Here is a 13,974-nt window from a genome sequence, read left to right on the forward strand (position 1 = left end):
TATGAATTCGTTTTGAAATGAGTTTGTTTGTGTGTCGTCGTCATTAAAGAATTTTGATGCATTCTAGATTTGAACTATATATGTTATACATATAAAAAGAAGACGATGATGACAATAACGATATTAATGATGATAATAATGATGATGGAAAATGAGGAAAAGGAAGGAGGATATCGAAAAAATTCAAATGTGAAAAAAAGATGAGGAGGAAGATATGGAGATGGAGGTAGAGAATATGGAGATAGTGGTGTGGTGATGGTGACGACCACGATAACAAATTGAGAAAAATGAAGAAAAAAGAGGAGGAGATGAGAAGAAGAAGAATAAGTAGCAACATCACTGGAGGAAGAGGAGGAACGTAAAGGAGAAGGAGGAGGAACATAAAGGAGAAGGAGAAAAAGAAGAAGAAACATGTGATATGAAAGGCGCTTGGCTGTAATTAAACAAATTGACTTACAGGATAAACAAATTAAAATAATTTTAGATTTTACTAAATTAAAACTATTTTTTTTGTAAGGATTAAAAATCTATTTTAATATATAATAGGATAGTAGTAATAGGTTCAATGATTGACAAGTGGTATATCCTATGTTCGACAAGTATTTATCCTAATTGCATGACAAGTGTCAAAAAACACAAGAGTACAGCATCCCAGCGCAAAGTAATGCGGCGTGAATTTGAATCAAATTCAAATTCAAATCAATTTTGTTCTAGCTATGCTCTTAGCCACTGATATATCTTAGTTTGTTCCCATTTGTCGTACGAAAATTTTAAAAACTGAGATGTCAACAAATTTTGTAACGAGAAGACAAGATGAGAGACAAAGATGCAAGCAAGTCTTGGTAGGGGGAGTAGTTGGCGCCGGAAGGGTAAGACTTACTCTGGTGACATCGCAAAAAAGAAGAAAACATGATGTTGAAGAAAGAAATCATGACGGAAGAAGCAGAAGAGGGTGCCGGAGAACTGGCGTTCGCAACAGAACAATGTCACAACCGCTCCTTCGGCGGCGGCTGCAGGTGCTGCGAATGTGAAGAACCACTTCATTATAAGGTTGTTGTACGTCGGAGATTTAAACCCTGTTATCAACGAGAGGCACCGCCACTATTTGTTCATCCAGGTCCAACAACGGGTTTCAATTCAACCAGGAACAAGGTACTTAAAATCCTTCATGTTTTCGTTCTTATTTTTTCCCTTTTGCCGAAAAATAAAAATAAGTGACTCTCCTTTTTGCTTTTTTGGTTAACTACAAGATAACCATAGCTTGCTTCAAACCACAATTCTCGTAGGATTGACCCTGACTCACTCAGGTATTACTTGGACGACCCAGTGCACTTGCTGGTACAGCTATACGAAAGTGTAGGATTCGTGTACCAGTGAGTATTTTGGCTTGGTTGTGAAGAAGAAGAAATTACGATGGTGGCCAATGGAAGCTTGATGGAAGAAGGAGAAGAGGGTGGCGATGATGGAAACTGATGGAAACTCAGTTTACTTAGTCCAGTCAGATGCAATTGAATATGAATCATATAAAAAGCTCCCCATAGTACTGTACCCAAATAGAGGTATTAATCTATAATTTTATTTTTGGGTTCTGATTAACTTTTGTTATACTTTTTACTATCCTCTTTAGTACTATTGATTATTCTATTTATTTGGGTTTGATGCTTGAAATCAGCAGCCCTTATTCTATAACATATAGAGAAGAAAGAATAATTTGGTTTTGGACATTCTATAACAGATATGTTTGGGGTAATGAAGATCATCAAGTAATGCAAAAAAAAATCTATAAGAAAATTTTTTTAATGTTTTTTGTTTGTTTTGTACAACTAATTTTAAATTAGTGCATACCTGATCAGTTTTTCATCTTTTAAATTTGTTCTTCATTTGGTCAAAATGTGTTCTCCTGCAGGTGTATTCATGGGAGTCTATTCTGTATTAATGGAAAACTTTTGGGATGCTCATACTACTGAAGCTGTGTTTTGCAATTTAATTTTTTGAGTTTAAGCCATCATTGACTTACTTCTTGGTCTCATACATGTGTTAGGTAGGTAGCATTGTGTTAATTAGCAATTTTGGTTACATGAGCTAAATTATTCATTATGCTATGTTTGGGTCCTGGTGATGACTAATGCGGATACAGTTGGTTTAGGATGTTTTCCAGCCGTTGTTGCAAAAAAAAAAACAGCCCCTTGGATTTTTAAGCTAAAAAAAGAGAAGAAAAGGAAAAATGCTTAGTACACAGATGGAGGCACTTGGTTTAGGCAGTGACTTGACCACTCGATGATCACTCGATTGAGGTTATGTTAATCTTCAGTAAGTATAGATGATTTGTGTGTGAACTGCTTTGATAAGAACAATTCCTTGAGATAAAGACTAATTCTTTGTGTTTTTATGTGTTTGAATTAAGAAACAACAAGTTGCAAGCAATCATTTTTTATTGGAATTGTCCATGATTCCTTTAAAAGAAGAGGTTAGTTTAGTAATTTTATCTCTGCTGGGTTCCATGTTTGGTAGTTTTGATGGAATTATTGATGCTCTTAATGCTTCATTGCAAAGGCTTAGGATTTAGAATTTTCTGGATAGAAATGTAATTTAGAATTGGATATCAATTCTGTATAATTTATCAAATCAGACTATTCTTTTATTTGTATTTACATGATAGAAAAATACAGATATTTTAAAAAAATTTTCAGTATATATGTTACTCTATCATACAATTTCATTGAACTTTGGTTTTCAAAATGATTAATTGTTGGCTTCACACAAACTTCAGCATTGGCCTAGATGGTAAAAGGGTGATATTTGTTCCTAGATACGGCGAATTTGATAACGATTTAAAAGCTTGCGACATTGATGTTAACAAACTCACGACATTGATGCTAGGCAAATACTCTTTGAAAAATTGAAACTCTTCAATAATGAATATGATTCTTGGCAAAAATAAAGCTAATTTTTTATACATGTTCTTAAATTGGGTGAAATTTTGAATGCTTATATAAATACAAATGGCAAGCTAATGCTAACAATGTTAAGGACATAAACTTAGGTAAACTTAAATAGTAAAGCACAATTCAAATTTGATTTAGTGAGTAAACATGTAAACTTTAGAATTTGATACCCTTTCGGTAACCACTACATCATTGTAATGCCAAGTTGTGGCTGTTTGTATAGGTTTCTAAATCAAAATTAATGAATGATCCAATTTGTGTTGCTATTTTCAGTTCAATACTGATTACTTGAAGAGGATCTAAAGTGTGTGATTGCCGAAAACAAAAAAATTGGCTGAACTACTCTTTATGCTTTGTGAGAACTAAAACGGTTCTACTATGCTCAAAATTCAGCTTATTAATCACTTTTGTTACCATTAAGGTGTTATTCAAAAGAAACCTTATTTGAATATTGTGTTATTAGATGGAGATGATCTCTTGATGTCTAATGCAAAACATTGAGAAAGCAGTACTAGAATTTGTGTGTAATGCAACAAATCTTTCACTGACGGCGACAGGTGCTGCATGCAACGAACCAATTCATTATGACGTTGTTGTACATTGGAGATTTAGAGCCTGAGGCACATCCACATTTTGTTCAAACAGATCCAACAAGTGGTTTCAGTTCAACCAGAAATGAGGTACTTAAAATTATTAATGATTCCTTTTTATTTCTTCCTTATGCCGAGAAAAATAGGCGACCGCCCATTTTATTTTTGTTTTTCTTTTGATTTCTTGAAAGTTTTGTTTGTGCAGAAAAAGTTTGCAACTTATGTGATTGTGATTTAGAGTTTAAGTGTATAATGGTATTAATAAAAATGGAAATTTTGGTTTGGTTGTGAAGGGACTATGTGACTGGGTTTCACAAGCTCAAGAAGAAGAGGAGAACAATGGCACAAAAGTAGTTCTAAAGAGGAAACATACGGGGCTATGCGTTTGATTACTAACCTTTTCACTTTATATATATTTTTTATTTTACAATGATGAAACAGTTGTTTTTACTAGCAAAAATTTGGTTACTCTAAATGGATTCAATTTGATGCATCAGTTGTTCAAATACTTCCCAAAAAAATGAAAAAGAAATTTGTTTCAAACCCGTTTAGTTTGTTCATTGGGATTCCATTCTTGAGAATGTTTGCATTGTAATATTGGTATGTTTGAAACAAAATATCAAAGAGCATCCTGAGTTTTGGGTTTCTAGTAGACAAAAAATTGACATATTCAAATGGGTGGTTGAAATAATTTTCGATAGAAAAATTATAAAGGCAAGTTGTTGTTTTACTAAATGTGATGTTGTTGTATAACTAATGACACATGTTTATCTATCAAAATTCACTCTGATATATATGGGTATATGCAAGAACAAGTAGGTGATTAGCATCTTATTCTTCATATGGAATTTAACTACTACTTATTCTTTTATTTAGATCTGTTAATATTTTTTTAATTCCTATTCTTTACAAAAAGGTAAATTGCGCAACTTGCAAGAAGTTCTTTTTTTGTACACTTATGATAGAATGTTTTGGCTTTATAAGATGCGTTACCTATTTTGATTTGTCAGTACTCGATCATTGCAAGTTCTGTTATCCATTTTTGCTATCTATCTCCATACCATTTTCATAAATGTAGTTGCTATCTTTCTTCAAAGTTTCAGATAGCCGCTCATTTTTAAATGAAAAGCATATTCATATGATTGGATAAACAATTATTTTTGTGATGTTATTTTTAGTTACATTGGATCTGAGCAACCTCCGGTGGAGTATTGAGAGCTAAGCAACAATGGAGAATTTGAAAATATGAATGTTACTGCGTTTCTAGTTATTGAAGTGGGTCTCATACATTGTTATTGGGCTTTCTGTCTTTTTTTTTTTTAGTTTTTCATGAGAATTCAAAGCATTGTGCCCTTAGAATGTGTAACATCTTTTAGGATTCTTCTTTTCTCAATACTTTTATCTTCAAACATCTTATGTGAAATTAAATAAACACTCTTTAAATTAAAAAAAAATTATATTTGTGACACTTAAATTTGCATTTCATTTTAATATCAAATGGTTGAATCAAATAAATATTAATTTAAATATACGATTGAGAAAAACTATATAATGAAGTGAACTAATAAATTTATAAAATAGCAAACCAAAAAATTTGTTTTGTTGCATTGTGTTTTGACAAGGTATTAGTGTATTAATAGTATTTTTTTATGTATTTGTATTTTAATTAATATAATTATTTTTTTTTCTTCATTAAAATAGGAACCTCTTTAAAATGATACCTAATTTATTATATTGTTGTTTGTGTGATTACAATATAAACTATTTTGATTAAAATTTTAATTTTTTTGCATAGTATAACAGGAATCGTGTAATTATATTTATTTAAACACACAAACATAAAAATTTTTATATTTAAGTAGAATTTACTTTAATAATTGATTTTTATATATGAAAACTTTTAAAATTAAAAATAATAACTATTAATATTAATAAATAAGTATCAATAAATTTTTATAATAAAACAATATTTGTCGCAGGCATAGTTTGGGTTTTACACTAGTTTTTATATATTTTTAGGAAAAAAATCTTGGTTCATCCCAAGAGTATCCAAAAGATCAAAAGTGACGAATTAAATAGAGAAAAAAAAAGCAGAATATAGCTTAGCTACAGCTTACATGGGTATAAGTATAACTGTTAGTTACCTCTTTGTGTTTTGATGACTTATTGCACGCGTCCCCTTTCAAACTTAGGGATCCAACGGTCTAGATTTTGGTCTTTCTTTGACCCCGACAACATGCTCAATGTTTAGGCACTATATAACCTCTCCACCCTTGTTTTCCCTTCTTCCTCGCACCCTCTTTTTTCTCCTCCACCTCATCCTCATCCTTCTTCTTCTTCGGCCCTTGCTTTTTTTCTTCGTTTTTCTCTTCTTTCGTGATCTCTCTCTGATTAACAATGTCGATGGAGAAGGAGAGAGAGACCCAGGTTTACTTGGCTAAGCTTGCTGAACAGGCAGAGAGATATGAAGGTCCCGGTTTTATTATTTTATTTTATTTTTATTGGGGCTGTTGTTTTTTCCTTTATGAGGGTTTTTCTTTTCGGGGTTGACATTGTCATAAATCTGTTTATTGAGCCTTTTCCCCAAACCTGCTTGATTTTTAATTTGTTTCTCTTGTTTCGGTGGAAATGAGGATTCAAATGCTAAAGACTTGATTTTTTTTTGTGATATAGGGTTTCAAATGTGACATACTTGTCTATTCCTAGATGTGTAATCAGATTAGGCCACTTTGTTTGTTCCAAAACCGTTCTTGATTTCATTAAGAATATGATATGATAACAATAAATTTTAGTGTCTCCAACTATTACTATTGTTATTGAGCTATTGGTAGTGATGATGTTGTTATTTAGGGTGGGGTTGTTTTAAGCATATGATTGGCTGGTCAATTTTTTTTGAAGGAAAAATTTTTAGTTTTTGTGTATCTTTATGTTAATCTTTTCTATTGTTTTTCTCGTTAAGTGTAGTGTTCAATATTGCCTTGTTGCTTGTTTGATTTTGATGTTTGGATAGGGAGGAACTAGCATGTAGTTTCTACATTTGAAACCGAAATGGCTTTGCTAGCATTGCATTCTAATCTTTTTGAGTCATCATTCATTGGATTTGTCCCAAAAGTCACTCATATAGTATAATAGAAAGTTATATTCGTATGAGTTATCCATGTCTACGCTCTACCTCAAATATAGGAACCCTGTTTATTGCTGATACCCTTTGTTTATACTTTATATCTGATAAGGTGAAAACTAATCATGTTTAAAGTTTCCTATGTGAAATTATATCTAATTTAGGATGCTGAGAAAGAATGCCAGAATTAGTGCTAATACATCTTGTGAGCTTAATGATCCTCAAAGTGCATCTTGCATTGTGTGCAACAAAATTCAATGTTGCAAATTATTACAAATCACATAATGTTATTAAGATATAATGATCATAGGTGTTCCTCAGAAACTTGTTTTTCTTTCTTATGCATGTAGAAATGGTCGAATGCATGAAGAAAGTAGCGAAGCTTGATCTTGAGCTAACTGTTGAAGAGAGGAATCTCCTATCAGTTGGATACAAAAATGTCATTGGTGCAAGGAGAGCCTCTTGGCGCATAATGTCCTCAATCGAGCAGAAGGAAGAGTCTAAGGGTAATGAGCACAATGTTAAGCTGATCAAGAGCTATTGTCAAAAGGTTGAGGAGGAACTCTCAAAGATTTGCAATGACATTCTCACAATTATAGACCAACATCTGATTCCCTCTTCCACCTCAGCAGAAGCTAATGTTTTCTACTATAAGATGTGAGACATGTTGGTAATTGCAACCATTGTTTTTTGTTATATAATGTTTCCTTCTCTTTTGAGCAGATATGATTACTTTGTTGAATTACAATCAATAGATAAGGTATTATTATAGTAGAGTTTATAAGGATATAATCTACATGAAAGTGATGATTTAATTGCCTTCTTTTGGGAGTTTAATATGCTCTCAAGGGTGTCCAATGTCCTAAATGGTTATGAGTCATTGTATTTGTCAGCAATTGTGTTTATATCATGGTATCACTGGCTACTTACTATCAAATAACTTGTTTTTCAAATCTTTAGTGCTGATGTTCTTCTAGCTCCGCTTGATGCAGGAAAGGTGATTATTTTCGATATCTTGCGGAGTTCAAAACTGACCAAGAAAGGAAAGAGGCAGCTGAGCAATCGCTCAACGGATATGAAGTACGTACTTGATTTGTTGTATTTCAGGCTTAGCTATGAACTCATGATTGAGTTCTTGCATGTATTTCTGTATACTATACTGTGTCTCGATGTATGCAAATACTTTAATTTGTAGGCTGCTTCAGCAACTGCAAACACAGATCTTCCACCAACGCATCCAATCCGTCTTGGACTTGCACTCAACTTTTCTGTGTTTTATTATGAGATAATAAACTCTCCTGAAAGGTAAGTTGTTGGATCTCTCATATTCTTCATGAATCCATCATTGAACTATTTGTGTTTCTATGTTTGTCTTAATGTCATTATTAAACTTGCAGGGCTTGCCATTTAGCGAAACAAGCTTTTGACGAGGCAATTGCAGAATTAGACACATTGAGTGAAGAATCATACAAGGATAGCACTTTGATCATGCAGTTGTTGAGAGACAACCTAACTCTCTGGACCTCTGACTTACCTGAGGATGGAGGTATGGGGATGACAGTTAAAATCTAAAATGTGGTTATGCTGATTGATTGCAAATTATTTAATTGTCATACCATTTGTTGTTTAATAACGATGTTTGAGGTAAATATCCCCACCATTCCATATTGTGATACCATTCATTTTGAATTTTTTGATGCACCTTGATTTTGATGGATGAATCAAAACAAAAAAAAAATAGGATTGTCAATATCGAATGGAGGAAGTAATAATGTACTTCGAAGTTTGGAAATTGAACTAGTGAATATTGTTAATGCTCTTGTGTAGGCGAGGATAACGTAAAAGCTGAAGAAGCCAAACCTGCTGAGACTAAGGTAAGTGTATGATAACTTTTGACTTATATATTTTATATACATTAGCATGATTTTCTATTTCATTATGAAAAAGGAATTTTAGTAGTTGAAACATGGCATTTTTTTTTGGCAGCATTGAGAAGGGTCGTCTTCTTCTATGGCCTACGCCAGGATAGTCAGATATCCAAGGTTCTCTGCAAGGGAACAAATTTTAGCTTTTCTTGCCATAGGTTCGGACTGGATTATGTGGATTGGTTATGAATTTTGTGTTCTCTTGACGTCTAACCAAGACAGAAGATCTGCACTCGCTTTATTTTTTTTTTTGTCCTTCAAACTTTCTTTTCATTGCCTTATATATTTTAAATAAAATGATCAATTCAAGCAATGAAAAACCTAGCCTCGTCCTTTTCTTTCCTCACTTCTAAATCAATTTTGTTTATAACGCTTTTCTTTCGGAATGATCCATTTAGCAGGTGTCTTTACCACACACACAGTGATTTGATTAAGATTTAGGGTTTAGTATCACTTGCTTTATACTTAAAGTTCGTGACATGAACTCTTATAAATTTTTTTGTTTGGTCCACTGGGATGAGCAATAACCAATAATAAACAGATAAATTGCATCTTTTCTTTGGGATATCTATTAACGTTATCAATTGAAAAAGTTGTTATAGAAAATATACAAAGTTCAAGTTTTCAATGTTTTGTCATGTATTTAAATAAAATGTCCAAAAACCTTGGCTAATAATTATTTTAATGCGTGAAAGACACCTGTTAGTTAAATTCTACTTTTTTTATTTATAATAAGTATTTCTACACTATTCTTACAAAATTTAAAGTACCAGTTCTATTTACTAAAATTGGATAAGAATTTATCATGTCTTATATTGAAAGCATTTGAGCTACAAAGAATGACGAAGAAACTAAACATTGCAAAAGAGAGAGATTTAAGAATTTTTCTCATCTATTTTTTTGTGTATTAAGAAAGTGAGCTTTGCCTCACTTATATACATGAGCAGAACTATTGGCGCTAATTCGAACTACCTGTACTAACAGCAATACAAAGCTTATCAACAACTAACTAATCACTCTAACTATCTTATACCCTTAATATCGGATCAAATTATTTCTCATCCTAAGTTTACCTTTAAATTTGTTGAAAAGCCTGATGGACAATGGCTTTGTCAACAAATCTGCCACTTAGTCTTGTGCAGCAATGTGAGAAACACAATTTTTCATTGTTGACATATTTTCTCAAGTTGCAGAGATAAAATGTTTGCAATATCATTCATTTTTGAAAATTCAATCATGAATTATGTATGATTTATTTTATTAGTTTGAGCTTTCTATTTTTAGAAACTATTTCATTATATGTAAATAAGAGAAGGCTGCTTTTATTTTTAATGTGGATTTCGTTGCCTCTGCCCTATGCTGTATGAAAGTCATTGCTACTGCTGCCGTGATAACCAAACCTCATTGCTCCTACAGTTACTATTGAAGCTTCCCAAAATCGCTAGTACTGCTACCTTGCTTCTCCTATTCTGCTAGTGCAACTATCTTGAATATTGGTGTTAAAGTTCCCATGAAACCGCTAAGGTAGCTATTGGTTCTGTTTGGAGGTTGTTGCTGATGCCACCAATGCTGGGTGATGATGGAAGATGAAACTGCTACGTTGTTAGTGCATTTTTATCAATGCCTAAAAAAGTTTAGTAAATCATTGCAAATTGGTTGATTAATTGTCTTCTTTGTGTGATTAAATCTTGCTTGTGGTTGGTTTTGATGTTAATTGAATCCATGTGATTATAGGTTTTGTTTGATGATAATATACACCTTTGAATGTTAGTTTATACTGCTTGTTTGGGAATGAATGCTTGTTGGAAATTTTGGTTATGTTTGATGACATTGCACTGGTTGTTAAATTGAGTTATGAAAAGTTAGGATTGGACTTTGAGAATTGTTGAAGGATTGAGTTGTTTCACATTATTTAAGGATAATGTAGTTTGCTAAACTTGAACCAAGACAGTTGATTTGGTACCGAAAAATATTTTGAAGTAATCAATATTTTAGATTGATATAAATTGCTCATTTTTGAAACAACGGTTTATTGCATAATTTGAATTAACATTAATTGCTCAATCTTTAGACCTTTTTTTAAATGGGACCAATTTTGTATTGAAGCTAAAGATGTCTATTATATCTCCACCAAATTTGGTAGATTTTTTAAATGATAGTAGAATTAAATAAGCACGATTGAAATTTGATTGCCAAACCGATTTCTTAATCTAATTTCTTAACTAATACAATAAATCTGTGAGTGTATAAATAATTCTACAACGATCAAAATTGTATAGGATTAAATTCTAAGAAAACTAGATTGAGTCTAGTTGTTTGAGTTCAATTTTGAAAAGATTCTAATAAGTATGGAATTAGTTATAAATTTAGGAAAGAATGGGTTGTTGGGGATGTTTTGGTACAACCTAAAGTACAGAACTGGAAAGAATATTTTTATGTTACTCTAGATATCTTAATTCTAGATATTTTGAAGAAATAATGTAAGAATCATTGTGTTAACTGATTTTAATAAGAACAATTGTAAAATATTGATGAATATGATGATTATGATGAAGATGATTGTAAATGATAATGACGGTTTTGAGATAATAAAATGATGATATAATATCAAGATAAATTTGGTTGATGAATGATAAAGTTGACTATGAATATGAGGATAAAGCATATTGATATTGATATTCAGCATCTTGTGGATTGGAAACAATTGAGAAATGTTTGGAAGATTATTCAGATTGAGGAAATTCTTAAAGGGGTGGTGAACCCTAATTTTAGAGGAGGTTATATCCGATTTTTTTTAGAAATTTAAAAGGAAGGGTTAAATAATTTTTTCCAAAAAAATAATTGATTTTATTAATATTCTCATGTTGTAAAGAAGTGAAATTATTGGTTTGGATGATTTACAATTAATTGTGATTGATTAATGGTAAAGTTAATGCTTTTAATTCTAGGGTTTATTGCGATGAATGATGAAAAAGGAGATTTTACCCTAATTGCATGCTAAAATGGTTTGAATATCTATAGACTAAATACCTTGATCCTAAGAATGATGAATGTGACTGAAGATAATGAAAGATTGTATGCCTGGCAAAGTCAAGAGTTTTGTCCAGCTTACTCAGTGCTTGATTATAGGTAGGGATGCCCACTGACTGTTATACACTGTTTACCAAATGTTCGCATAATTATCAGCTCAAGCTTTGCAAATGATTGCTAAATGTCTGGCAAATGTAGCTTAAGCCATATTACATATTCAAACAGTATGCATTTGAAAAACCATATATGGGACTTGTACCCATGTAATGTGGATTGCGGATAGTCAACTGACATGTGACCTCATAGCTTGCTTAGGATAGATATGCATTATATGTATTTGTATAAACTATTTGGGTGTGCCTTATATTGTTGTGTTACATTATTTTTAATTCTTTTCTATTTGATTTATACATGAATTGTTTCCGTATTTGTGTTTTGTGATTTACTTGTATTTGTTAGTTTACGAATATGATGGAGAAGGAAGTGGATTGGAGTTTTTATGTACTAGAAATTAAAATAGATACATTTGATGTATTGTTTATAGAAGAGTCACCGTGAAAGACTTAAAAGTTTATGGTTTTCAAATTACTTGTTGTTCTGAGGGTTATCTGAAACTCAATTTTTTTGGACTTGAACTTAAGGTCCAGACTCCTTTTGAGGCAGCGTACGATTTCTTCGGGTATCAAGGTGCTGACGTTTGAGTTCCTCATGAGGAGGTAGGGGGTGGTACCTACAAGGGACTCCAATGCTTAAGTTAGCAAGGGTTTAACCAAGTTTTTAGTTGATTGGGTTCTGAATATAGATGAGAATGTCAGTGTATTTATAGCAGAATAGATAATCACTTTTTAGTGTAGTTCCACCTTTAATGGTGGATAACTGGTGCACAAAATTACAATCACACTTTTGCAACTCCGTGCAACTAACTAGCAAGTGCACTGGGTCGTCCAAGTAATACCTTACGTGAGTAAGGGTCGATCCCACGGAGATTGTCGGCTTGAAGCAAGCTATGGTTATCTTGTAACTCTTAGTCACGATATCAATAATTCTCAGATTTAATTGTAAAAAGTAACTGCACATGAAATAAATACTTGTTATGCAGTAATGAAGAACAGGTTGAGGCTTTGGAGATGCTTTGTCTTCTGAATCTCTGCTTTCCTACTATCTTCTTCTTCATGCACGCAAGGCTCCTTCCATGGCAAGCTTTATGTTGGGCATCACCGTTGTCAATGGCTACTTCCCGTCCTCTCAGTGAAAATGTTCCAAATGCGCTGTCACTGCACGGCTAATCATCTGTCTGTTCACGATCATGTCAGAATAGGATCCATTGATCCTTTTGCGTCTGTCACACGCCCAACAATCACGAGTTTGAAGCTCGTCACAGTCATCCCTTCCCAGATCCTACTCAGAATACTACAGACAAGGTTTAGACGTTCCGGATCTCAGGAATGGCTGCCAATAATTCTAGCCTATACCACGAGGGTTCCAATCTTATATTAGAAACCCAAGAGATACACATTCAAGCTTGATTACATATAGAACGGAGGTGGTTGTCAGGTACACGTTCATAGGTGAGAATGATGATGATTGTCACGGATCATCACATTCATCAGGTTGAAGTGCGAATGAATATCTTAGAATGGAAGCAAGCGTGATAGAATGGAAAACAGTAGTAATTGCATTAATTCATGAAGAACAGCAGAGCTTCTCACCCCCAACAATGGGGTTTAGAGACTTATGCCGTAGAAGATATAATATGAAACGTGTAAAATGTCATGAGGTACAAGATGAATCACTAAAAGTAGTTTTTATAGTAAACTGGTGACCTAGTGTTACAGAAAATGAGTAAGCTAGGGTGTTTAGTGTAAAAATCCACTTCCGAGACCCACTTGGTGTGTGCTTAGACTGAGCATTGAAGCTTTCATGTGTAGAGACTTTTCTTGGAGTTAAACGCCAGCTTTTGTGCCAGTTTGGGCATTTAACTCCAGTTTTTATGCCAGTTCTGGCGTTAAACGCCAGAATTCTTGAGCTGACTTGGAACGCCTGTTTGGGCCATCAAATCTCAGGCAAAGTATGGACTATTATATATTTCTGGAAAGACCAGGATGTCTACTTTCCAACGCAATTGAGAGCGTGCCAATTGGGCTTCTGTAGCTCCAGAAAATCTACTTTAAGTTCAGGGAGGTCAGAATCCAACAGCATCTGCAGTCCTTTTTCAGCCTCTGAATCAGATTTTTCCTTAGATCCCTCAATTTCAGCCAGAAAATACCTGAAATCACAGAAAAATATACAAACTCATAGTAAAATCCAGAAAAGTGAATTTTAAATAAAAACTAATAAAAATATAATAAAAACTAACTAAAATA

The 13,974-nt window shown here is 32.9% G+C and overlaps 1 protein-coding gene and 1 long non-coding RNA gene across 3 annotated transcripts; both read left to right on the plus strand.

Moving 5' to 3' along the window:
• LOC110272068 lies at positions 959–1,808 on the plus strand. 2 transcript variants are annotated; one of them, XR_002362987.1, is made up of 3 exons: positions 959–1,152; positions 1,403–1,559; positions 1,673–1,808. It is a non-coding gene; the product is annotated as an uncharacterized LOC110272068 (long non-coding RNA). The 2 variants fall into 2 exon arrangements; XR_002362986.1 differs by having other exon boundaries at positions 960–1,152; positions 1,406–1,559.
• Positions 5,855–8,808, plus strand: LOC107640623 (14-3-3-like protein GF14 iota). Its single transcript, XM_016344133.2, has 7 exons — positions 5,855–6,005; positions 7,007–7,313; positions 7,649–7,736; positions 7,852–7,961; positions 8,054–8,202; positions 8,484–8,530; positions 8,643–8,808. Exons 1-7 carry the CDS (start codon positions 5,933–5,935, stop codon positions 8,646–8,648), a joined length of 780 nt encoding a protein of 259 aa, XP_016199619.1. The 5' UTR covers positions 5,855–5,932; the 3' UTR covers positions 8,649–8,808.

This window comes from Arachis ipaensis, chromosome B05 (assembly GCF_000816755.2).
Source record: "Arachis ipaensis cultivar K30076 chromosome B05, Araip1.1, whole genome shotgun sequence".
NCBI lineage: Eukaryota > Viridiplantae > Streptophyta > Magnoliopsida > Fabales > Fabaceae > Arachis > Arachis ipaensis.